This window comes from Trachinotus anak, unplaced genomic scaffold (genome assembly GCF_046630095.1).
Source record: "Trachinotus anak isolate AG129_WGS33_773 ecotype Australia unplaced genomic scaffold, CSIRO_AGI_Tana_v1 ptg000031l, whole genome shotgun sequence".
Classification (NCBI taxonomy): Eukaryota; Metazoa; Chordata; class Actinopteri; order Carangiformes; family Carangidae; genus Trachinotus; species Trachinotus anak.
The window spans coordinates 6,009,890-6,035,948 of record NW_027273882.1 but is presented as its reverse complement, the minus strand read 5'-3'; the positions used below and the strand labels follow the sequence as shown (position 1 = coordinate 6,035,948).

At 41.5% G+C, this 26,059-nt stretch overlaps 1 protein-coding gene across 16 annotated transcripts; it reads left to right on the top strand.

Moving 5' to 3' along the window:
• On the top strand, window positions 1-25,619 carry LOC139612402 (NACHT, LRR and PYD domains-containing protein 3-like). 16 transcript variants are annotated; one of them, XR_011686531.1, is made up of 17 exons: window positions 2-117; window positions 1,738-1,858; window positions 2,533-2,817; window positions 3,162-4,953; window positions 5,052-5,225; window positions 5,321-5,494; window positions 5,590-5,763; window positions 5,859-6,032; window positions 6,124-6,297; window positions 6,389-6,562; window positions 7,729-7,902; window positions 9,004-9,177; window positions 9,322-9,368; window positions 11,562-11,643; window positions 13,316-13,374; window positions 13,585-13,676; window positions 14,047-14,196. XR_011686531.1 is itself a non-coding variant. In XM_071467950.1 (16 exons), exons 3-15 carry the CDS (start codon window positions 2,541-2,543, stop codon window positions 13,344-13,346), a joined length of 3,621 nt encoding a protein of 1,206 aa, XP_071324051.1. In that variant the 5' UTR covers window positions 2-117; window positions 1,738-1,858; window positions 2,533-2,540; the 3' UTR covers window positions 13,347-13,374; window positions 13,585-14,196. The 16 variants fall into 16 exon arrangements, 14 of the variants coding, with proteins under 14 accessions (XP_071324054.1, XP_071324051.1, XP_071324048.1 ...); XR_011686530.1 differs by having other exon boundaries at window positions 13,316-13,676; XM_071467950.1 differs by having other exon boundaries at window positions 13,585-14,196.
• Window positions 25,620-26,059: the final 440 nt, after the last annotated feature.

Genomic DNA, 26,059 nt, shown 5'->3' with positions numbered 1-26,059 from the left:
TCTCTCTCCCTGTCCCTCCCTATCTTTCTATCATTATCTCCTAGTTGCAGGACTTTTTTTTCTTTGCTTCCTCTTCCGTCTGTCGTGCTGCAGATTTTTTCTCCATGCAAAGCTTTGGTAAGTGACAGTTTTCAGTGTATAAATGAGTGTCAGCTGCTCTCTGATCTCTCCCTCAGTTTCACGGGACTGTGAAAAGTAGAGGGTGCACGTGTGTGTGTGTGTGAGAAAAGCTGCTGCTTGTCTAAACAATAGCTCAGCTCAGAGCTAAATGTTAGCCACCATGTTTATCGGCATAGAGAGCAGAGGGAGGGCTGGAGGGGAGGAGGCAGGGGTACTAAGGGACTGTCAATAAATGACTTTCCACATGAAACAGTCTTTTTCATCGCACTAACTTATAACTGATATTTCAAACGTCCCACTCCTGAAGAATCAGCGACTGGAGGAAGTATTCACTCTGTGGACTGCAGTAAAAGTACCAGCACTACATGTATAAATACTTTGTTACCAGTCAAAGTTCTGCCCTGAAAACTGAGTGAAAAGTTCAGAAACATCAGATAATCAGCTAAATCCAGTTAAAGTAAGCGTACACATGGCAGTAAAATATTGTATATTTACTGTGGAGGTACAGGTTACATTTCCTTTTTCTGTTATGATTATGTTTTCAAGGAAAGACCAGACCTTTCAATAAAAAAAGAACACAGAAATGTTCTGTATGTGTCACGCTTCATGTTCATGTTACATACAGTCCCTCTCCCACTGGGCGGGTCCACACTTTCTTTGCTCTGTTCGCTTCAGTGTTTTTGCTGTTTATGTGCTGTTCACCTACATTAAACAAATGTGAGGTCAATGTATTGACAGTTTTACACAGGAAAGCTTCATGTTGATTTGTTTTTCTGTTTATTATATATTATGATTATATGGTGTCTGTGTGTAGCAGGGCTGTTGTGTTGAGCCCATGTTTACCACTGTGGGATATTGAGTAACATTATTCATGATGTCGCACATGTTTTTCATTAGTGATCAGTCTGCTGGGATTTTCAGTGAATGGTTCGGTTTGTTAAAAGCCAGAATAAAATGAGAAACACTCATCATCTGCACTGAGCTTGTGTCCTGTCAATACTTAGAACCCCAAAATGATCCAGTTTACTTTCATTTAAAAGAAGGAAAAACTGCAGAGCTTCACTTTTAAGAGGCTGGAACTATGAAATCTCTGGTGTTCTATATGAAAATGACTGAAACCACTTCAACTCAGTAATAACAAATTGAAGTTGTTTAAGACCTTTAAAATCAAAGATACAAAGTCTTGAAAGAAAAAAAGCCTGCAAAGAAAAGAATTTGAAGGAGGGGTTTCAGGTTTCAGGGGTTTCAAACATCTACAGCGCCTGAGCTTCTGCAGCCAGGAGCCGATGGGCCCTAACAGAAAAAGAATGGCTCCCCTTTGTTGGTGGTCATGACTGAAGAACAGAATGAAGGGTCCTGCTCATGGACTTTCTGTAAGACCCCAACATGACTGTCCCTGTTACGTTTTTATGTACTGAACTGAGCTGTAGCTCATTAAATGATCTGTTAGCACCATCTAGTGGACAGAGAGTAGAACTACACCATCTAATGTGTGATTTTTCTGACACCACCTGAGTTTCTTCCACAGGCTTGACTGGTTTTGATATGGCTCTGATGTTCTGTTTTTTTGTTTTTTTGCGTTGAACTCTGAAGTTCTAAGTTGTGACTCGTCCTCAGATCAAACACACACAGACTCCAGGACTGATGAGGGAGAATGAGCAGCTTCTTCTCTCCAAATGTTTCCTCTACACATGAAGGTGGAAAGTGTCTGTAAGTTGACCTGAAGTCAGTTCAGCAGGTGAGAATCTGTAAATGACAGGATCACTGTGATCACATTATGCTGCATCACGTTTTGACTTGACAGTTGAAATGTTTTTTGATGCTTTACAGGAGTCAAGGATGGAGATTTGATAATAAGACAAGCTTGTCTTTACTGGAGCATTCACAGTTTTGTATATGCACTCTGTGAGGCCTTTTACTATTTAAAGATAAACTTGTTAATGTAAGTGCTCTTTGGTGGAGAAACTGTAGTGGAGATATTTTTACTAAATGCCCTCAAATATATAGAGGATCTAACACATTTTGTAATGACATTTACTGTTCTGATGTAACAGTTGTGCTCTTATAATTTGTTGGATGGATCAGAACTGTGTAAGATTTAAAAGTGAACTTGTTACAAATCCATCAATCAATCAATCAATGAAGTTTTTGCTGTGAAGCTGTGAGGTGGACTGAACTGAGCCAGGGCCGGAATAACAAATTTTAGGGCCCTTGGGTTGGGCCCCTTTCTTTTACAAATTCCTATCATGTACTCCTACAGTGAAATATTACCTGGCTTCACATTTTCTGCATGGATGTTAAGTTGTGTTAATATGATGAAAAACTGCTTAACTTTGGTTTACAATGGGTAAAATTCTCTGGTTAATATAAACACTAAAAGGAAAAATGTTTCTTTATTTTGACTCTTGGCAGGGTGAAATATGGCGACACCTAAAGAGGTTCTCTTGGGAACTTTGGAGGATTTGGGAGCTGAGGACTTCAAAAAATTCAAGTGGTATCTGCAGCAGCAGGAGGTTCTGGAAGGCTTCCCAGCAATCCGCAAGAGTCAACTAGAGAATGCAGACCGGCTGGACACTGTGGATCAGATGTTGAAGACCTACTGTATAAACACTATTAGGGTGTTGAGAATGGTTTTGGGAAAGATAAATAAAAATGACCTAGTAGAGAATTTATCAAACACCAAGACAGAACCTGCAGGTAGGTCATGAACAATGGATATGACCATTCATGAAGTTTTATATTACACAGGCATCCCATGTCATTTTTAGACTTTGAAATTGTAATTTATTTGACAATAACAATGACAGTGACAGTAACAGATATAGTAGAAAGAGTTCCCTTTAATCCGTTTAATTAGTTCTGATCTGAGATTAGGCTCAAGCAATAGGCTGGGTAACCTCAAGGTACAATTTGTATCTTGCAGCATGATACAAACAGTATCTTCAAGGTGGATAATGTTATTTAATTAAAGATAGAAATTTGACACTTATCTGGAAATGTGTTTGATGACTCAAATTGTGATGTCATTTTTATTCATTCAGACATTCTTGCTAAGTGCCAGTATAAACTTAAATCCAACCTGAAGAAGAGGTTTCAATGTGTGTTCGAGGGGATCACTAAAGCAGGAAAGTCAAATCCTCTCCACAAGATCTACACAGAGCTCTACATCATGACAGAAGGAACAGGAGAAGTCAACATGGAACATGAGATCAGACAGATTGAAACAGCATCCTGGCAACCAGGAACTCTAAAAGTATCGATCACATGTGAAGACATCTTTAAAGCCTCACCTGGAAGAGATGAACCAATCAGAAAAGTGATGACAACGGGAGTGGCTGGCATTGGGAAAACAGTCTTAACACAGAAGTTCACTCTGGACTGGGCTGAAGACAAAGCCAACCAGGACATACACTTCACATTTCCTTTCACTTTCAGAGAGCTGAATGTGCTGAAAGAGAAAAAATTCAGCTTGGTGGAACTTGTTCATCACTTCTTCACTGAAACCAAAGAAGCAGGAATCTGCAGGTTTGATCAGTTCCAGGTTTTGTTCATCTTTGACGGTCTGGATGAGTGTCGACTTCCTCTGGACTTCCACAACACTGAGATCCTGACTGATGTTACAGAGTCCACCTCAGTGGATGTGCTGCTGACGAACCTCATCAGGGGGAAACTGCTTCCCTCTGCTCGCCTCTGGATAACCACACGACCTGCAGCAGCCAATCAGATCCCTCCTGAGTGTGTTGACATTGTGACAGAGGTCAGAGGGTTCACTGACCCACAGAAGGAGGAGTACTTCAGGAAGAGGTTCAGAGATGAGGAGCAGGCCAGCAGGATCATCTCCCACATCAAGACATCACGAAGCCTCCACATCATGTGCCACATCCCAGTCTTCTGCTGGATCACTGCGACAGTTTTGGGGGATATGTTGAAAACCAGAGAGGGAGGAGAGCTGCCCAAGACCCTGACTGAGATGTACATCCACTTCCTGGTGGTTCAGTCCAAAGTGAAGAACATCAAGTATGATGGAAGATCTGGGAGAGATCCACACTGGAGTCCAGAGAGCAAGATGATGATTGAGTCTCTGGGAAAACTGGCTTTTGAGCAGCTGCAGAAAGGAAACCTGATCTTCTATGAATCAGACCTGACAGAGTGTGGCATCGATATCAGAGCAGCCTCAGTGTACTCAGGAGTGTTCACAGAAGCTTTTAAAGAGGAGAGAGGGCTGTACCAGGACAAGGTGTTCTGCTTCGTCCATCTGAGTGTTCAGGAGTTTCTGGCTGCTCTTCATGTCCAGCTGACTTTCATCAACTCTGGAGTCAATCTGATGTCGGAAGCATCATGGTGGTCTGTACTATTCAGAGACAAATCCAGATTCACACGTCTTTACCAGATTGTTGTGGACAAGGCCTTACAAAGTCCAAATGGACACCTGGACTTGTTCCTCCGCTTCCTTCTGGGTCTTTCACTGGAGTCCAATCAGAATCTCCTACAAGGCCTGCTGACACAGACAGGAAGTTGCTCAGAGACCAATCAGAAAACAGCTCAATACATCAAGAAGAAGATCAATGAGAATCTGTCTCCAGAGAGAAGCATCAATCTGTTTCATTGTCTGAATGAACTGAATGATCATTCTCTAGTGGAGGAGATCCAACAGTACCTAAGATCAGGACGTCTCTCCACAGATGAATTGTCTCCTGCTCAGTGGTCAGCTCTGGTCTTCATCTTACTGTCATCAGAAAAAGATCTGGATGTGTTTGACCTGAAGAAATACTCTGCTTCAGAGGAGGCTCTTCTGAGGCTGCTGCCAGTGGTCAAAGCCTCCAACAAAGCTCTGTAGGTGCTCATATATCCATCTAGATTAACTGTATTTTCTTCTTTATTCAAGACATTTTTTTAAATTGGTTTCTCTTGTTTTGACAATTCTTCTTCAGAATGAGTGGCTGTAACCTCTCAGAGAGAAGCTGTGAAGTTCTGTCCTCAGTCCTCAGCTCCCAGTCCTCTAGTCTGAGAGAGCTGGACCTGAGTAACAATAACCTGCAGGATTCAGGAGTGGAGTTGTTGTCTCCTGGACTGGAGCGTCCACACTGTGCAATTGAAGTTTTTAGGTTAGTGTTCAACTTTTTTGTATTCATGACTGTGTGAACTGTTATTTACTTGAAATATTTAGTATGTGGATGGTTTGTGTGGTTTTCCTCTTCAGGCTGAGTAGCTGTAACCTCTCAGAGAGAAGCTGTGAAGCTCTGTCCTCAGTCCTCAGCTCCCAGTCCTCTAGTCTGAGAGAGCTGGACCTGAGTAACAATAATCTGCAGGATTCAGGAGTGGAGCTGTTGTTTTCTGGACTGGAGAGTCCACACTGTGCAATTGAAGTTCTTAGGTTAGTGTTCAGCTTTTTTGTATTCATGACTGTGTGAACTGTTATTTACTTGAAATATTTAATATGTGGATGGTTTGTGTGGTATTCCTCTTCAGGCTGAGTAGCTGTAACCTCTCGGAGAGAAGCTGTGAAGCTCTGTCGTCAGTCCTCAGCTCCCATTTCTCTAGTTTAAAAGTGTTGGACCTGAGTGGCAACAACCTGCAGGATTCAGGAGTGAACCTGCTGTCGGCAGGACTTGAGAATCCACAGTGCAGACTGGAATTTCTTAGGTTAGATTTTAGCTGTTTTGTATTTATGACACTCTGACCTTTGTTTTCTTACAATATTCAGTATGTGAATGCTTTTCTCTGGAAAACCTGTTTAGGGTGATTGGATGTAACCTCTCACAGAGAAGCTGCGGAGTGTTGTCCTCAGTCCTCAGCTCCCAGTCCTCTAGTCTGAGAGAGCTGTACCTGAGTGGCAACAGCCTTCAAGATTCAGGAGTAAGGCTGTTGTCTGCTGGACTGGAAAGTTCACACTGTACACTGAAAGATCTTAGGTTAGTGATTAGCTACACTGTATTCATGACTATTCTGTTATTTATTCAAAATAATCAGTGTGTGAATGGCTGGTCTGGCATTCCTCTTCAGGCTGAGTGGCTGTAACCTCTCAGAGAGAAGCTGTGAAGCTCTGTTCTCAGTCCTCAGCTCCCAATCATCTAGTCTTAGAGAGCTGGACCTGAGTAACAATAACCTGCAGGATTCAGGAGTGAAGCTGCTGTCTGCTAAACTTGAGAATCCATTGTGCAGACTGGACGGTCTCAGGTTAGTGTTCAGATGTTTTGCATGTATGACTTACCTGTTGTTTATTAAAAACATGCTGTTTATGAATGTTTTTTCTGGAATTCCTCTTCAGGCTGAGTGGCTGTAACCTCTCACAGAGAAGCTGTGAAGCTCTGTCCTCAGTCCTCAGCTCCCAGTCCTCTAGTCTGAGAGAGCTGGACCTGAGTAACAACAACCTGCAGGATTCAGGAGTCAAGCTGCTGATTGCTGGACTGGAGAGACCAAACTGCACAATGGAAAGTCTCAGGTTAATGTTCACGACTTACTGAGCTGTTATTTACTTTCTTTGAAATACAATGGTAAAAAGCTAGGTGAACCCTTCAATGATCTGGTTTACTGCATTGGTTGGTTATTTAATATATAACAATTAAAATCCTTTTTGTCTTTGTTGAAGACGCTTATGACACATCCACACTACTGGTGAAAAACACAAGTGAGGTCTTGAATATAAACCGGTTGCACCTTTTGTGGCACTAATACCCCAAACAAGCACTTCTAGTAGCTCCTGTTTGAACCTGCGCAGTTTTGGATCATTCTTCATGACAGAAGAGTTAACAGTCTACCACATTCTCAGGATGTCTGATGTGAGCAGGTCCAGTTGGGTTATTCAACAGCATCTCTACTGGGCTGATGTCAGGGCTCTGACTGAGCCACACTTGATGGACTGTCTTTGTTTGCAGAGATTTACTTTGACATTTAGGGTCATTTAGCATCTCCCAGCTTCTACCAAACAGCAAGTGGACAGCAAACCTGATACTGTCCTGTAAGATGCCTTGATGAACTTGGGAATTCATTGTCCCCTTGATGATGGGGAGCTGTCCTGGCCCAAAGGCAGCAAAACCCCAAAACATGATGCTCAGGCAGGCAGTACCTTTCTTACACCACACACAGTGCTGCATGTTCTTACCAAACAACTCAACTTTAGTTTAAATGGTCCTCAAAACATTTTCCAAGTAGTGTTGAGGAGTGACAGGCTGCTCTTTGGCAAACTTCAGGGCTAAGCAATGTTTTGTTTTTTGTTTTTTTTTGGGAAGCAGCAGATTCCTCCGTGGTGTCCATTGCAGGACACAATGTTCCATGCATACTAAGGTTGTTCTTGGTACATTGCAGATGACTTTGTAATCCTTTCAGCTTTATGCAAATCAAAACTTACTCTTGATTGTAAATCTTCTGAGAAATCTTTTTTGTGAAGCATAGAGATTTATGCATTCAGCAGATGTTTCTTGTCAAAGAAGGAAAGATGTGTTTTTGTGAGTCAAAGTAGCCCTAACCCACACCTCTAACCCTGATTCATCCATGTTTGATAACTCCAGACTCCAGTTAGCTTTTGTGAAAGCCATTAGCCAGGTTCACTTACTTTTTCTTGCCACTGTATTCAGTGTTCATTTGTTTTTTTCTGGAATTCCACTACAGACTGAGTGGGTGTAACCTCTCAGAGAGAAGCTCTGAAGCTCTGTCCTCAGTCCTCAGCTTCCAGTCCTCTAGTCTGAAGAAGCTGGACCTGAGTAACAACAACCTGAAGGATTCTGGCGTGAGGAAACTGTCTGCTGGACTGGAGAGTCAATATTGCAGCCTAGAAGCTCTAAGGTCAGGACACATTTTTTGTGAGCAGTCAATTTTTATGATCTTGCATTAAATGTAGTGGTAATATTGTTCTGAAGAGGTTTGCTGACTCAGGAGATTGTCACCAGTTGGTTTGGAACAGACAAACTTGAATTGTTTATATAAAACACAGATTGATCAGTTACTTTTGCTACCTTTACTGAAGTATTTCCTGACATGTAGCAAGTATTATATTTTGCTATATGTCAGGTCATACATCCATAAGAGCCTGACAAACGACAAAGCAAGCATAAAGCTTTGATACCTTTGCCACAAAGTCTTAATACTCTTGCTAATGCAATCACAAGGTGTTGGGACCATCTGGAAACCCTTAAACCTTCGGCGCAAAGAGAGTACATGATATGCATTCAACAAAAACCCAGACTGATCAACTGGTCAAACCTAACACACCAGGAAGCATATTCATCAGGGGTACACGAGCCCTTCACTTGGAGGATTGTCAAAAAAACAGAAAAGGCTTAATTCAATAGTTCAAGTCAAAATTCTGACTATGAGTTTTTATTACCAAAACAAGGCTTTGTTTTTCAGTGTTCTACACTATGGAAACATTAGGGACTTTAAGCAGCAACAGTTGGAGGGACAGCTACAGCATGATGTGATATGACATGGATTCTATCTTGACACTTCCTACCGTTGCAGCCCAACTGTCTACTACAGAAGAATGACCAGTGTAAATGTTATTCTTAAAAAAATATATTCTTATGTATCTGTTGTCTCTTGTCTGTTTTTATGCTATAATCTATAATTTGTGGAACCTTGTAATGGTGTGCTGTCTTGGCCAGGTCTCCCTCGAAAAGGAGATATTAATCTCAGGGGAGTTCCTGGTTAAGTGAAGGTTAAAAAAAGAAAAAACTTCACAACCAGAGTGACAAGGTTTAGGTGCAGGCTGGCAAGGTTTGGATCTTGATATAAAGAGTCAAACATTTTGGTGGAAGAAAATCTTAACCCTAATCCTTAGCGGAGGAATGCTCTCTACTGAGGACTCAACCTCCTTTTGGACACAGCATGACCTTTTGGAAATATGATTTTGTGTACGTGTGTCTCTCGGTGTGTGTGTGTGTTCAGTCTATCAGGCTGTCTGGTCACAGAGGAAGGCTGTGCTTCTCTGGCCTCAGCTCTGAGCTCCAACCCCTCCCATCTGAGAGAACTGGACCTGAGCTACAATCATCCAGGAGACTCAGGAGTGAAGCTGCTGTCTCCTGGACTGGAGGATCCACGCTGGAGACTGGACACTCTCAGGTATGGACAGATGGACAGACAACAACAGCAGCTCTCACACTGTTTCTCTGTCTCTCTGACTAACTCAGGAACTCTGCTTCATGTTTCATGGTGGATATGAGTGAAGGTGGATGAAGTTGATCCTGACTTTGTTTCTTCCTCCAGGGTGGACCATGGTGGACCACAGAGACTGAGACCTGGTCTGAGGAAGTGTGAGTGTGTTTTAACTTTGATCCATGATTCACAGCTGCACATGTTACACTAGCTTTTTACATTTTCTTGACTGAAGTACAAAGATGAATTTCTCCAGAGTTTCATTCAGGATTCATCTTCTGTTTTTGTCAGTGTGGATGGAAAGTTAGAATTTAATCAATCAATTTAAAATCCATAAACACAACTAACTGAACACAGTGATCCAACAAAACTAATCAATACATTTTATTAACAGTGAAGCCAACAGAAAGCTGACTTTTATTTTGGTTTTTTGACTTTTGTTGCCTTCAGGTACTGCTTGTAAGCTTGTATGTCACACATTTTACTGATATAAATTTGTTCAAGAATCCTTCTTTTTCTTTTCTTTTCTTTTCTTTTCTGGATTGATTCAATAAATCAGTGTTGGAAAAGCTACAAGTCATAGACACAACAGGCCATAATTAATATCATACTGATGTTAAAAATGACAGACCTAGGGTCAGAGTTGCCATGGCGCCGCGGATGGCTGCCTCGTGTGTTGGTGCGCACTCTTTTGCCTCATTTTCTTTGTAAATCCAGTTTTCTGCTTTGGTTTCCGGAGCTCTTTCACCAGAGAAGAGCTCATTAACATCAGAGAAACAACTCCAGAGGATTTTTTCCACCTTTCTCGACTCACCTGTGGAATTATTGGACATTTTGGTCAGAGGTCACTGACCGTTGCTCTCGCAGTGAAACGCCGGAGGAGAGGAAAACGTGCTGGTGCGTTTGCGCGTCTCCGCCGGCGCGGACTCCGCACACCGCTCCCAGATATCTCTCTCTCCAAGGTGCGTTCACTGCCCAACAAGCTGGATGAACTTCAGCTACTGGTGCAGAAGAACAGAGACTTTTCTTCATCTGCCGTCCTGTGCTTCACGGAGACGTGGCTGTGTGGATGGTTCCGGACTCTGCGCTGGAGCTGGCCGGCTTCCAGCTCTTCAGAGCGGATCGCGACACAGAGCTGTCCGGCAAAACCAAAGGTGGAGGAATCTGTTTTTATGCAAACAGTGGCTGGTGCAGAGACGTGACAGTGATCCTGCAGCACTGTTCTCCTGACCTGGAGACTTTCATCATAAACTGCAGGCCCTTCTACTCCCCCCGTGAGTTCACCTCATTCATCCTGGTCGGTGTTTACATCCCACCACAGGCCACAGCAGATACTGTGTGTGGAGCGGACCAACCCGGACTCCGTAGTTATTGTCCTTGGTGACTTTAACAAAGGTGACCTCAGCCACGAACTGCCCAAATACAGACAGTTTGTTAATTGCCCGACCAGAGAGGGGAACACTCTGGACCACTGTTACCCCACAATCAGTGGTGCTTATCACGCCGTCCCCCGGGCTGCACTGGGCCACTCTGACCATGTCATGGTCCACCTGATTCCCACATACAGGCAGAAACTAAAACTGTGTAAACCTGTTGTTTACAAGAACCTCCAAGAACCTCCAACTGCACCAATCACCAGAACAAATTCCTTGTATGTGGAAACATACTTGGCAATAAAACTGATTCTGATTCTGATTCTGATATGTGTGATACATCTGGACAAATACCTGACATACTTCATTTTTCACACAAAACTGGTGTTTCTATTAACACAATGTGTGCACGTCACACACACTTCAGACCAGTGTACACATGGTTTTCCAGAGCCAGCTGCAGGTGATCAGGTGGAAATGGAAAATAGGCGCAGAGACTGAATCTTAATAATAAAACATTATTGAAGCTGTTGTCAGTTTCAGAGACGACAGTTTGAGATTTGATGCCAAAGGTGTGAACTTTGTGCTGAATGTGAGCTCTTTGGTGGAGCTAATGACAGTTTCAGAAAGCAGATGGTTCAGAGCTTCTTTGTGCTGCAGTGGAAGATGATGAGCCAGTTTTATTAGTCAGACTTTATTCACTACATGTGTTTATTGATGTGGATCCATCAGTCGTCATCCTCGGGTCCACAGCAGAAAAAAAGCAGAACATTGCTGACATCTTGACTCATGTTCAGTAACTGTTGATGTTGTTAGAACTGGATTGTTGGATTTTCATTTAAATGTAGTCAAACATTATTCACAGTTGAATATGAAATGTACGTTTGAATAATTCACTTTCAGTAATTGTCAGTAAAGTTGTTGATAAATCAACAGATGATAAACTGCAGCTGTGTTGTGTCTTGTTCTCTCCATCAGATGCCTGTGAACTGGAACTGGACACTAACACAGTAAACCTCAAACTGTCTGACAACAACAGGAAGGTGACGTGTAAGAGAGGGTATGTATCCGTCCAGCAAACCACTGTCCGTACCACTCGACCTTTTTGGGTTGTGAAGCCGGACAAGAACCAACAACTCAGAAAGGATGAAAATAAATTTGTAGGGCTGGACTACTGGTCTCAGTTGCTGTGTAGAAATGGTCTGACTGGTCGCTGTTACTGGGAGGTCGAGTGGAGAGGAGATGTTCATATATCAGTGAGTAACAGAGGAATCAGAAGGAAAGGAGCCAGTAATGACTGTGTGTTTGGAAGAAATGATCAGTCCTGGACTCTGAGCTGCTCTGATGTTCTTGGTTACTCTGTCTGGCACAATAACAGACAGAAATCCATCTCCTCCTCCTCTGTCTCTCACAGAGTAGCAGTGTATGTGGACTGTCCTGCTGGCTCTCTGTCCTTCTACAGAGTCTCCTCTGACTCACTGATCCACCTCCACACCTTCAACACCACATTCGCTCGACCTCTGTATCCTGGGTTCTTGTTCTGGTTTGGTTCCTCAGTGTCTCTGTGTGGTCTGTAGGTCTGAGAGTCTCTCCTGTGGACAGAAACTCTGCTGACTGCAGCTCAGCTGCTGAAATCAAAGTTGACTCTGTTCACACTCTCTGCACTGTGAAGCAGATCTGTCTCAGACTCAGACACTAAACATTCATCTGTCTGATTTCATCACTTCAACATGTACAACTGTACATGAACTGTCCACAGAAAAAGAAGGGCCACAGTTACCTGCTGCAGGACACTGGTGGTTCTTCACTCTCTGCATGTTTCCCATTAAAACCAGTTTGACAAACATCATGTGTTTGTGAAACAGCACATTTATTAAAAAGCTGCATCATTCTGTGTTTATACTGCGCTCAGATCAGTGTGTAAATGGACGTCACTGCTCACACAATGAATGCACAGGAAACATTTCTACTGGCAGCAACGTGTTTTTAATTGATTGATTGTTGGAGTCAAAATGTTTTCATGTTCAGTTTGTAAATTCAGGATTTAATAATCCAGGTTGGGATTAAAAATCCCAAACTAAATGGTTTGTAGAAATTATTGATGTTTTACGAGAAGTGGAAATGAAATAAATATATAAATAAATATATCTGGCATCAAACTGTACAGTTTCTCAGTAAAATGTGATGATTAGTGAAAGACTCAGACTCTCCTCCTCTCTCAGAATATATTCTCCATGATACAGATCACAGAGAAAAATCTTCCTCATCAATAAAGAAAGTTGTTTCTTCTTCTTTTATTAATCCGACCTACAGATCCACTGTTTTCAATCTGATGCTGAATCTGAAAAACAATCACATCTAAACCTTGGGAGTGAATCTGTGATTTATCCACTTGGGTCTAAACCTGCGGTGGTGTTGTGATGTTGATTCAGATCAGTCCAGACCAGCAGGTTTCTAATAATGGCCTGTGTCTGTCCTTCAGTGAAGGATGGTCTAGTGCTTTCTGGCTCGTGCCTCCTCACAGTCCTCCCTCCTCAGTCCTCATCCTCAAGCTTTGCTCCTCACAGCAGAGATAAGAGCTTTAGGACGGCCTCCAAGATGTAGGACCAGAATCAGGAGAGAGATATGACAGCTACTACACTCCTCGGCTGTGGGACCTGCTGTGAGGATCTGGAGGGATTTCTCTGAACTTCCTTTTGCTTTTTAAGTATTTATGTGTTTTACTCTCCCAGGCCAGGAGCTATCCTGACTTTCAGCTTCTGAATTAAGTTACCCGAGTTTAGATGATCAGGTATGTAATACACACCTTCCACAAACATGAATATTAGGCTTTGTATCATGTTCACTGGTTTCTGTTTCCTGACAAACTTTCTCTTGTGTAGAAGTGGCAAACAGCTATTGCACTGAATAATAGTAATAATAACAATATGTTTAGTAGTAGTAGTCCATAATGGATATGCATATTGTTTAGTTTTGTCTTAACTTCATTTTCATGATGAAGTGAACACATTCTGGCCTCCCTGAAAGGCCTGTTCCTCCTGTGCCTGCCTGTTTCTGGTGCTATCTCATGGAAATATTCAAGTAAATTTCAAGGTAAGAGAATTGGGATAAAACACAGAGCACATAAACACATCATAGAAATACAAAACAGGAATGAGTTAAAAAAAAAAAAAAGAAAAGGGGGATCAAACAAGAAGAGAGAGAGCGATTTTCAGGAGTGCAATGAAAATATGTTCAGGTTTAAATGAAGTCAAGTTCCTGAGAGGTTTGGTGTCAGATCCAGTGAGGAGGAATGTTTCCAACACTCTCGCCTGCTGTGTCACCACCCTCTGATTTCTGTTCCATCTAGTGGACAGAGAGTAGAACTACATCATCTAGAGTGCAATTTCTCCTATACTGACTGAAGTTCTGCCACAGGTTAGACTGTTGTTGACATTACGCTAATGTTTTTTTATATTTGGAGTCCCAAGGTATGAGAGTATGCCTCGTCCTGGGATCAAACACACACAGACTCCAGGACTGACGAGGGAGAATGAGCAGCTTCTTCTCTCCAAATGTTTCCTCTACACATGAAGGTGGAAAGTGTCTGTAAGTCGACCTGAAGTGAGCTCAGCAGGTGAGAATCTGTTAATGTCTGATGAACAGGATCACTGTGATCACATTGTGTTGTATCACTGTTTGACTGGACAGTGGAAATGTTTCTGTATGATCTGTTTCATTCTTCAGTTTTTAAAGAAGAGTTTTATTCTTCAGAGTTTCCCTCTGAGTTCAAGCAGAGTGGTTTGAGAAGGATTTTCATGTTTTACTGTTGGCAGTTTGATTGTAATCTGAGCTCATATGATCAAGAATTCAGGGCATGTCACAGCTGGTTGGACAGTTTGAATCAACTTGGCTGAGGTACATTTTAACAAACAAACATAACAATCCAGTGAATTCAATTATTTATTTCTTTTTTCTCCCAAATGAAAACTGCCAAAGTGATTACTTAGTACAAAACTGAGGAGAAACATTTATTTCGTAGGGAGACCAGTTTCTTTTTTTTCACAGACATTGGAAAAAGTATGTATCAATGTATCAACTTCATTGATAAGGATAACATGCATCAATATTTAGCCAATCATGGCCAACTGTTCACCTGGGTTGTCAAAGCTATATTTACTGCAATAGATAAAAAATGAATTTTTATACATCTAAAAAAGCATTTGATGCTATTAACCCCAAACTTTTCATACACACACACACACACACACACACAAAACGTATAAACAACACTCTGTGTGGGGAACATGAGAGCCAGACCAAAGCTCAGAGGTGAGATGAGGATCTCTAACTGTCCATGACTCTTCTCCATGTCAGAGCTTAGCTCTCAGATCACTGCTCCATCATTATTTACATTATTCATTGTCACATCTGCCATCAACTACAACTACAGCCAACAAAGAGCGAGCCACTGATTAATCAACTGATCAAATGAGATGAGGTCAGATCTGCTCAAAATTCATCTTTTTTTCAGGTTAAAAGTAGTAAAAGTCTGGTTTTTCACTTGTTTGTATCAGGATGCAGCAGCAAAGACCAGACTTTCGTGAACCAGACTGTGTGTCCATGAAGAGTGAACGGTCTATGGGTCATTCTATTGGATTTAAAGATGGACAACCCGCTGATATAAGGTAAGAATTTAAAACTGAATTGTGTGTTTTGTAATCAGAGTTTCTCTGTGTTTGGTTTTGGCAACCAGGCTGGGAATGTGGGATGTTCGTGCATTTGAGTCCCACTTGTTAAACCATTGGCCGTAAAGGAGAGAAAAACTGCATGGTTAAAATAAAGACTCTCCATCAAAATGTACTAATTCTCAAAAATGTATAAGTTATAGGTCCAGGTGTGGATATAATGGTGATCCAGACCGTGGTCCACCTTTTAGTGACCACAAACATAAAATAATAGCCTGTCATTCTTCCTCTGCTCTTTTCTGTCTCTCTTCATCCGGCTGCATGAATGATGAGGAGTCGTGGCACTACAGCAGGGTGAGTAGTTTTGAAGCAAGATATATGACCTTTATATTTTGACACAGACATCTTCATATCAAAGAGGAGCAGCTCCCTCTCACCTTCAGAGGTTTTTATTCAGTACCGGATGCTGCCCTCTTCTGGGCAACACTCAGATGTAACACACCTCCTCTCTGTCTTCTGCGCTCTGATGTTGCAGGGAAAACAAGGAATCCAGTTATTCAGTTATAAGCCAAAGAAAAAGCTTTTCTTTTTCAATTGTTTGACATTTAATCATGAAACATAAGATGTATAGTTTAAAGGAAATATGTGTGAAATTGTGTATTGTAGGGAGTATAAAATTTTCAGCAGTCAGATCAAAATTGACTTAATTTGTCACATTTGCATCAGGATGCAGCAGCAAAGACCAGACTCTCCTGAACCCAGCTGTGTGTCCATGAAGAGTGACCGGTCTATGGATTGTCCTATTAAATATAAAGTTGGACAACTTGCTGATGGAAGGTAAGAATTTAAAACTAAACTTAGTTATTATCTCATTTGTTTAAGAATAAGAATCATTTCTTGGTCCAGAGCTTCATAGTCGAACGATAAAAAGTTTAATCGTCAACATCACAGTGTCCACCTGTGCAACAGTCACAGTAAAATCAGATCAGAACATAGAAAACAGTGATTTTTTTGTCTTGTCTATTCTATGTTCGTTTTGTCTTGCCGGTTCTTTGTTACAGCAAAATCCATTTCATTAAAACTGCAGACAGTCACAGGTGGGTGGAGCAGCCAACAACTGTACTCAAGTAAAAGTCCTTTGACTTTGTAAAATAAAGTACTCAAGTAAAAGTATTCATCAACATAACTTCTTTAATTCGTGCACAAAGGTGTCAACTGAAAAAAAAAACTCTCAACACACCACTGTCTTGACAGGATTATTACAGCCTAATATATAATACAATTAAATCCATAACAGAAGGCTTTTGAAATAAAGAATAAAGTTCTTCATTTTACAAATGAAAGTGTAGCTTGACTTTACTTGATTTCTTTTGGAACAAAACCATACACACATGCTCCATCTGAATTATTCTTTCAAAGCAGTAACAACACACTGAAAACTTAACACAGGATGCTGCTGTCTTCCCAACTTTGTATATCTTTTGAATTTTGTCACACAGGTTTCACACAACACAAAAATGGAAAATATTCAGAAAAAAACTTGTTTTGCCAGAACAGTAGAACTTCTGTGCCAGAACAGTCTGTGCAGCTGCATCAAAGTCAATGTCTACAATGTCTACATTTTCACATACTAGTGCAGGTCACATGCTGCTTTGTCTGAATGTTTGCATTGGCAATACTGCACAATCTACTCACATTACTCTATTACTCCACATCACAGTGATACTTGCACATATTTATAGTGAAGGCCTTTTCCTCTAACACTGTTCCTCTCAAACTAGCATTTGAAATGTGTGTCCATCTAATGCCAAGTCTTCTTTGTTCTGGACCTCATCCTCTACCATTTCTCACACACACTTTTTGTGTATTGGCAATCGCAAAAAACTGTAATAAGTTGTGACAGACTGGAGTTGTTTTACGTAAAGTTGATGTTATGTCCACAGAGTTCATCAGGAGAGCTCAAGGGTCCACAGTGATCAGTCTGCCCAGCAGCATCAACCAGACCTGGACTCCATATTTATGGTCTGTGCAAGTACAGTTACACTTTTACTAGATTACACTGAGGTGCTAACAGTCTCCATGCTGCTCTGTTTAAGCCAGCAGACCTTCAGACTGACACATCAATCACATGTTGTTTTCTACCAGTTTAAATGAAATGTTCAGTTTATCATTTGTTCCAGCTGCTGGAGGAGAACATTGTCACTTTTGTGAAGAACGAGCTGAAGAGAGTCCAGAGGGTCCTGAGACCAGATTACCCAGAATGCTTAGAGAGTCAGAGGGAGGATGAGGAGGTGCTGGATGGTGAGGATGAAGAGCAGAGGAGCAGCAGAGAGGCATTTCTGAAGATCACACTGAACTTCATGAGGAGAATGAAGCAGGAGGAGCTGGCTGACTGTCTGCAGAGCAGTAAGAGGATTTCTTTAATGATGTAACTTGATGGATAAATTAGACATTTAATGACATCTCAAGAAATGGAGGGGAAAATAGTCATTCTTTAGGGGAATGAAATGATGAAAAAATGAATTTGTTTATTCATTGATCTTGCTTGTTGTTTCTTCATTCAGGAACTAGAGCTGCAGTGTGTAAATATAATCTCCAGTCTAACCTGAAGAAGAAGTTCCAATGTGTGTTTGAGGGGATCGCGAAAGCAGGAAACCCAACCCTTCTGAATCAGATCTACACAGAGCTCTACATCACAGAGGGAGGGACTGGAGAGGTCAATGATGAACATGAGGTCAGACAGATTGAAACAGCTTCCAGGAAACCAGACAGACCAGAAACAACCATCAGACAAGAAGACATCTTTAAAGCCTCACCTGGAAGAGATGAACCAATCAGAACAGTGATGACAAAGGGAGTGGCTGGCATTGGGAAAACAGTCTTAACACAGAAGGTCACTCTGGACTGGGCTGAAGACAAAGCCAACCAGGACATACACTTCACATTTCCTTTCACTTTCAGAGAGCTGAATGTGCTGAAAGAGAAAAAGTTCAGCTTGGTGGAACTTGTTCATCACTTCACTGAAACAAAAGCAGCAGGAATCTGCAGGTTTGATCAGTTCCAGGTTGTCTTCATCTTTGACGGTCTGGATGAGTGTCGACTTCCTCTGGACTTCCACAACACTGAGATTCTGACTGATGTTACAGAGTCCACCTCAGTGGCTGTTCTGCTGATAAACCTCATCAGAGGGAAACTGCTTCCCTCTGCTCGCCTCTGGATAACCACACGACCTGCAGCAGCCAATCAGATCCCTCCTGAGTGTGTTGACATGGTGACAGAGGTCAGAGGGTTCACTGACCCACACAAGGAGGAGTACTTCAGGAAGAGGCTCAGAGATAAGAAGCAGGCCAGGAGGATCATCTCCCACATCAAGACATCACGAAGCCTCCACATCATGTGCCACATCCCAGTCTTCTGCTGGATCACTGCTACAGTTCTGGAGGATGTGTTGAAGACCAGAGAGGGAGGAGAGCTGCCCAAGACCCTGACTGAGATGTACATCCACTTCCTGGTGGTTCAGTCCAAACTGAAGAGCATCAAGTACGATGGAGGAGCTGAGACAGATCCACACTGGAGTCCAGAGAGCAGGAAGATGATTGAGTCTCTGGGAAAACTGGCTTTTGAGCAGCTGCAGAAAGGAAACCTGATCTTCTATGAATCAGACCTGACAGAGTGTGGCATCGATATCAGAGCAGCCTCAGTGTACTCAGGAGTGTTCACACAGATCTTTAAAGAGGAGAGAGGCCTGTACCAAGACAAGGTGTTCTGCTTCGTCCATCTGAGTGTTCAGGAGTTTCTGGCTGCTCTTCATGTCAATCAGACCTTCATCAACTCTGGAGTCAATCTGATGTCAGAGGATCAAACAATATCCTGGTGGACCAAAATGTTAATTGGCAAATCAACACGCTTCTACCAGAGTACTGTGAACAAGGCCTTACAAAGTCCAAATGGACACCTGGACTTGTTCCTCCGCTTCCTCCTGGGTCTTTCACTGGAGACCAATCAGAATCTCCTACGAGGCTTGTGGACACAGACAGGAAGTAGCTCACAGACCAATCAGAAAACAGCTCAATACATCAAGAAGAAGATCAGTGAGAATCTGTCTCCAGAGAAAAGCATCAATCTGTTTCACTGTCTGAATGAACTGAATGATCGTTCTCTAGTGGAGGAGATCCAACAGTCCCTGAGATCAGAACGTCTCTCCACAGATAAACTGTCTCCTGCTCAATGGTCAGCTCTGGTCTTCATCTTACTGTCATCAGAAAAAGATCTGGATGTGTTTGACCTGAAGAAATACTCTGCTTCAGAGGAGGCTCTTCTGAGGCTGCTGCCAGTGGTCAAAGCCTCCAACAAAGCTCTGTAGGTATCAGTCTACATTAACTGTATCTTTTTCTTCAACCAAGACAAAAACTTTTTTTTTTTTGTTTGTTTTGCTGATTCCTCTTCAGACTGAGTGGCTGTAAACTCTCACCGAAAAGCTGTGAAGTTCTGTCCTTAGTCCTCAGCTCCCAGTCTTCTAGTCTGACAGAGCTGGATCTGAGTAACAACAACCTGAATAATTCGGGAATCAAGCTGCTGTCCGCTGGAATAGAGAGTCTACACTGCAGACTCGAAACTCTCAGGTCAATATTCATCTCTTTTTAGTCAAGCTAATCATTGAGGCATACTATACATTTTTTGATGTTGCATTAAATGTAAAAAATTACATTTGCTCTTGTTAATACAACAAAATATGTAATTCTTATATGTTTTATAGGTCTTAAAAAGCATTGAAGGGGCTATTTATAACTTTTCTCTGCTACCAAAGGTGGGTGGTGGTGATTATTGCTTGACAAGAGCTTCAGCCATCATTGAATTTTCAAGACAAAAGGTTATCATATGCCCTCTTAGCAGCACTACATCTTCAGGATAGACTGGTGGCTACAGTGGGTCATTATTGAAAAGTGACAAAATGGGCCAGGTTAGCGTGTTAATTTCATTTGATGATAAGACATGACAAGATTAAATGTTGGCGTTGTTTTTCTTCGTTGGAGACAGCTCTTGGCAAGTAAAGGAATGAAGTTTGATGCTGAACTCACAATGTTTCTTCTAGACAGTAATACGTGAACAGCAGTTGATGCTAACACTGTCTATGTACCAATATCAAAACTTACAAATTGTACATTTTACATTACACATTTTCTGAAGTATCTGTTATCTCAACTTTTATACTTTGTAACATCATTATGGATATTGGATAATGCACTACTCAGTGATCAATTTGTAAAAGCAGGAAGCTCCCAGCACACAGAAAGGATGCTGTTTTATGCAGTGATTGCCCAGTGAGCCCACTTGCCATTTAGGTTGATGGCTTTAAAGAGAAAAACATATGAGTTCTGAGTTTGCCACACCACAGAAAAATGAAAAATGAAACCCCCTGCCAAATTTGAATGGATAAAAATATTGCCAAATATATAAAATTAGGTTTCAAACTTGTTAGAAAATAACCAGTATTATCAACTCTGGAACGTTGGGGGCGTGTCTGCTGGAGGCACTGAAACCACGCCCACCGTCAGGAGAGCTTCTGCATCTCTTCACAGTCTAACAAATTTATGCTGAAAGGAAACATGACTGTGTCCAACAGCTATATTAATTGTACACAGACATACACACACGCATTGTGCATATTTTCACATTACAAATTGCTCTAAATTGTCCGATGCCCTGGACCTTACCTGCATCGGTAAGAGAAATAGCTTATAGGCTATACATGGAGCTAACTTAGCACATTTTCCGCCGGTCAAAATACCTGCTAAGACCCACTAACATCGGACTTTTGTCGGCAGTGATAAAGGGTTTAATCGACATTCACAGCCGGGTTAAATGAATTTGCAGTAGACACGGGCATCTATTGGCTCCTGCTCCCATCGGCTCAATCGGCTCAGATAGGCATTGATGTAAACACAAAACCCTGGTGAACCCGCTAATTTTTGCCTCTTTTCCTGCTGTCATGTCTGTCAGAAGACATAGGCACACACCTGTCACCTGTCTGGCATGGTGCCATTACACCAGAAACTCCACAGCTACACTGATTGTGGGGATGAATGAGTGAGCTGCAGCTCTGAAAGTTTTAAAAACACACAATCACAGATTGAAACATCTCATACGGAGGCTCCGACACTTTGACAGACTTTCACCAGTTTGCAGGGCGGCTAGCAGCTCACTCTCCCTCCGACGCTTCTGTGTGTGCTCTAAGTGCAGAGATGAAATCGTTCCCTGCAGTTGTGTCCTCAGTCCAAACAGAAAGACAAACTCAACTGGCGGAGTGTATCGGATTTTAATACTGGGTTTACCTGTGTTTAAAAAAACCCACTTATACCCGCTAATTTTGGTGGAAAAGGGTATTTGATGAGACGGTGAAGCAAAACTATCCTGGACATGAAAAGAAGGGAAACGTCATGAGTGAATAAAAATGATTATCTCTTCATACATTATTCTCTAATTACTAATAACACCACACTGTTGGTATTGCAGCCTCTAGGAAAGACACATTCTGGGAGGCAAGGCTCAGCTAACCAGCAATAACACTGAGCGGGAGAACCACTGATGCTGGTACACTTCAGACTTTTATACTGTTACAGCTTTAGGGGTGGGATATGCTAAGTGGGGGTCCAAGTGCATCACCACTACCCCGTTTAGGGCCCGCCCAAAAAAATGCTCAACACAAAAATTATGAAACACAGTTTAACGTATAACTGCACAATTCAGTACCACACAAGTTTCACATGTTTTCAGGAATATATCTCCAACATATATACTGATTTTATAAACAAATCTGTGAATTTGCTTTGCAGGATCTTTAAGTATTAGGCATAACTATTTTCTGAAGGAGTTTATGGTGGGTGTGGTCAAACTTTTAGGAGGAGTGCATCAAATTGTAAAAAATGATGTTTCCTGTTGCCCTAAGGCGGGGCTATAAGTATAACTGCATATTGGCATGTAGATGTCTTCAGGCCAAGACTCTTATCAAATATATAAAGTTTGAGCCACTTCTGACAATGTGTGCTGGAGTGAATGTAACTTCCCGTTTTGTGGGGAAACATCGAAATATGTTGTGTGGCCACAGACAGGCTGTTCAACAAAAACTCAAGCTAAGCAATTTAGCAACGTAAAGGTATTTAAGTTAGACTGACCAAATATGATGTCAATTTGATCAATTCTGAAGGAGGAGTTCATTAAAATATGATGCCCGTAAATTGCAGAAACCACACCAAAATTACAGAGAAAATTCAAAATGGCTGACTTTCTCTTGGATTTAGGCTTTGGGTGAAACAATTTTTCCACAACCATGTGCAAGACCCTATAAAATAGGATGATGGGAAACACCACTAAATGCGTGCATGCATGCGTGTGTGTGTGCATGTGTGTGTGTGTTCAGTCTGTCAGGCTGTCTGGTCACAGAGGAAGGCTGTGTTTCTCTGGCCTCAGCTCTGAGCTCCAACCCCTCCCATCTGAGAGAACTGGACCTGAGCTACAATCATCCAGGAGACTCAGGAGTGAAGCTGCTGTCTGCTGGACTGGAGGATCCACACTGGAGACTGGACACTCTCAGGTATGGACAGATGGACAGACAACAGCAGCTCTCACACTGTTTCTCTGTCTCTCTGACTAACTCAGGAACTCTGCTTCATGTTTCATGGTGGATATGAGTGAAGGTGGATGAAGTTGATCCTGACTTTGTTTCTTCCTCCAGGGTGGACCATTACGGACCTGAGTGGATGAGACCTGGTTTTAGGAAGTGTGAGTGTGCTTTAAATTTGATTTATGAGAACACACTAGGTTTTTACATTTTTCACACATAAACTGGTGTTTCTATAAACAGAATGTGTGCACGTCACACACACCTCAGACGAGTGTACACATGGTTTTCTAGAGCCAGCTGCAGGTGATGAAGTGAAATGGAAAATAGGCTGAGTGATTGAAACCTAATAATAAAACATTGTTTGTTGATGTTGTTGTCGTTGATTGTGTGTTTTATCAGTCTCCATAGCGATCTGAGAAATCACCAAACTTAATGACTTTAGCTAAATGTGACCCATCAGTGGACAATTGGGCCCATATGTACAAAAGTAGAGACAAAAAAAACTAGAGCTGAAAATGTATTCATTTGTGCCTTGATTGACTGGACCGTAATGTTGCACTCTTGACAATCAATCAGTTACTCCACATCAGAACATAGTGAAATTGATCTATCGTGGACCTAACTTCTAGTCCATGTATCATGCATAAAAAACACAAGTACTGACAAGTTGGGAGAGAAGAAAAATTAGTCGCTCCAGGTGCCACAAACTGTCTCAGTATTGTTGACTTTTCATTGGGTGGTGCTGCTGCTAGTTCTGCAACCACTAGTGCAGATGGCAGTGTGGATGCCTAAGAGACAGGCCCCAGTACGAGTGGTGACAAAGGTGAATATGAGTCCACTGGGACAGACAGAGGGGAGACAATAGAAAAACAATTGAGTCACATCCAGCACAGCCCTTGGCAACCCCAGTCAAAGCACCAGTGACATGGTTATTAGGTTGTTATGATAAGGCTTATTTGGCAAGCTTGCTTTTTAGCCATATCAGTTGCAAATGAGATAGCTAAAATTTATACAAGTCAGACTTAAGACTAAACACAAGTCAGATCTTTTCTCTGGGTTTAATGAAACAAAAACTACTAAAATTATAAATCTTGGCCCTGTATTTCTCAACCTGCTGTAACTACTGTCTAGTTGAAATTAGCCTGTCAAATACAGTTTTTATTGAAATGGCCTGTAGAGTGATGTTTTGTTGCTCTCAGCATAAGCAGTATCATTGTACTCCATGTTTCTAGCCTAATTCCAGCTATAAAAATTTAAATCGCAGAAGTCCATACAGCCACAATCGTTACCAACCCCCCATCCCTCATGTTCAGTAACTGTTGATGTTGTTATAACTGGATTGTTGGATTTAAATTCAAATGTAATCAAACATTAGTTGACTGATTACAGTTGAATATGAAATGTAAGTTTGAATGATTCACTTTCAGTAATTGTCAGTAAAGTTGTAGATAAATCAACAGATGATAAACTGCAGCTGTGTTGTGTCTTGTTCTCTCCATCAGATGCCTGTGAACTGGAACTGGACTCAAACACAGTAAACAGAAAACTCAAACTGTCTGACAACAACAGGAAGGTGACATTGGTGAGAGAGGATCAGTCATATCCTGATCATCCAGACAGATTTAATGGCTGGTCTCAGCTGCTGTGTAGAAATGGTCTGACTGGTCGCTGTTACTGGGAGGTCGAGTGGAGAGGAGATGTTCATGTATCAGTGAGTTACAGAGAAATCAGAAGGAAAGGAAATGGTGAAGACTGTTTGTTTGGAAGAAATGATCAGTCCTGGAGTCTCATCTGCTCTGATGCTCATAGTTACTCTGTTTGTCACAATAACAGTGTGGCATCCATCTCCTCCTCCTCCTCTGTCTCTCACAGAGTAGCAGTGTATGTGGACTGTCCTGCTGGCACTCTGTCCTTCTACAGAGTCTCCTCTGACTCACTGATCCACCTCCACACCTTCAACACCACATTCACTCAACCTCTGTATCCTGGATTTGGATTCTGCACCAATGGTTCCTCAGTGTCGCTGTGTTCTCTTTAAGAAGGAGAGTCTTTAGAAGTTACAGCAGCAGCTTCAGTCCTGTAGTTTAAATGTTCTTGGTGGACAAGCTGTACGTCTCACAGGAAGTAATAATGATTTCAGTGCTGAACTTGTTGTATACACACTGTAATGACTTTTATACTGAAGTATTTTTGTATCATCCTACATGTTTTTGTGAACAATTGTTTTTTTCTTTATTGCAACCCAGTAGAACTTAGGACATATACATTCTGGTCTTCTGTTTTGTATAAAATCTCACAAGGGGTGTATGGTAGGCCTTATTACACAACTTTTATTACACAAACTGTCCTTATACATTTGTTAGACAAACACACTGTACCCATACACACCATTAACAACATTGTCCTCATACACACTGTAGACAAACACACTGTCCTCATACATGCTGTAGACAATCACAAGGTCAACAACACTGTGTTTATACATATGTTTGTTTACATACTATAGTTTGTCTACATACTGTAGACTCTGGCATGTGAGAACACAGATGCAATAAAATTGTCTTCAACAACTCTTATTTCCTGAAACTAAAACTCCCTAATGATTAAACTGTGACGTCAGAGCTGCTTTGTGATCCAACTGATAAGGATTCTTACTGTCTGATAATGATTGACTTCAGTTGTTCATTCCAAAGGTCAGAACTCCTCCCTGATCAGATATTTCGAATACATTTTCAGTTTGAAGAGGAACACAGAGGGTTGAGACTGTATGTGGATCAGCAGACCTTTGAAAACCTCCTGCTCTCAGTTTCTTGTTTGTTCTGGTTTCCTGGTTGAAGCTGCAGTTTAATTTCACCTTCATTCACCAGCTTCACACAGATTATTTTCACCATCAGAAGGTAATATAACCAAACACTTTTATCATGTTTGTGTCAAACAAACAACAACACAAATAAACTTGTTGTCACAGAGTTTCACTGCTAGTCTTTATTGTTATTAGCATTATTATTATATTATTGTAAACATGTAATATATAAGTAGATATATTTGACATTCCACCTTGAGGCCATTGTGGTCATTTTCAAACAGCACCCTTCCCTGATAAAGGGTTGCAGCACATGGCAAATAAGCTGGATAAAATAATAGAAGAGAATAAACTGATTAGTTTTGTTTAATGTTAACCATCAAAG

Coding starts and splice junctions, on each gene's coding strand:
- LOC139612402 (XM_071467940.1), top strand. CDS start 2,541: ATGGCGACACCTAAAGAGGTTCTCTTGGGAACTTTGGAGGATTTGGGA. Junction 5,764..5,858: donor TGCAGACTGGAATTTCTTAG/GTTAGATTTTAG, acceptor AAACCTGTTTAG/GGTGATTGGATGTAACCTCT. Junction 6,563..7,728: donor TGCACAATGGAAAGTCTCAG/GTTAATGTTCAC, acceptor ATTCCACTACAG/ACTGAGTGGGTGTAACCTCT.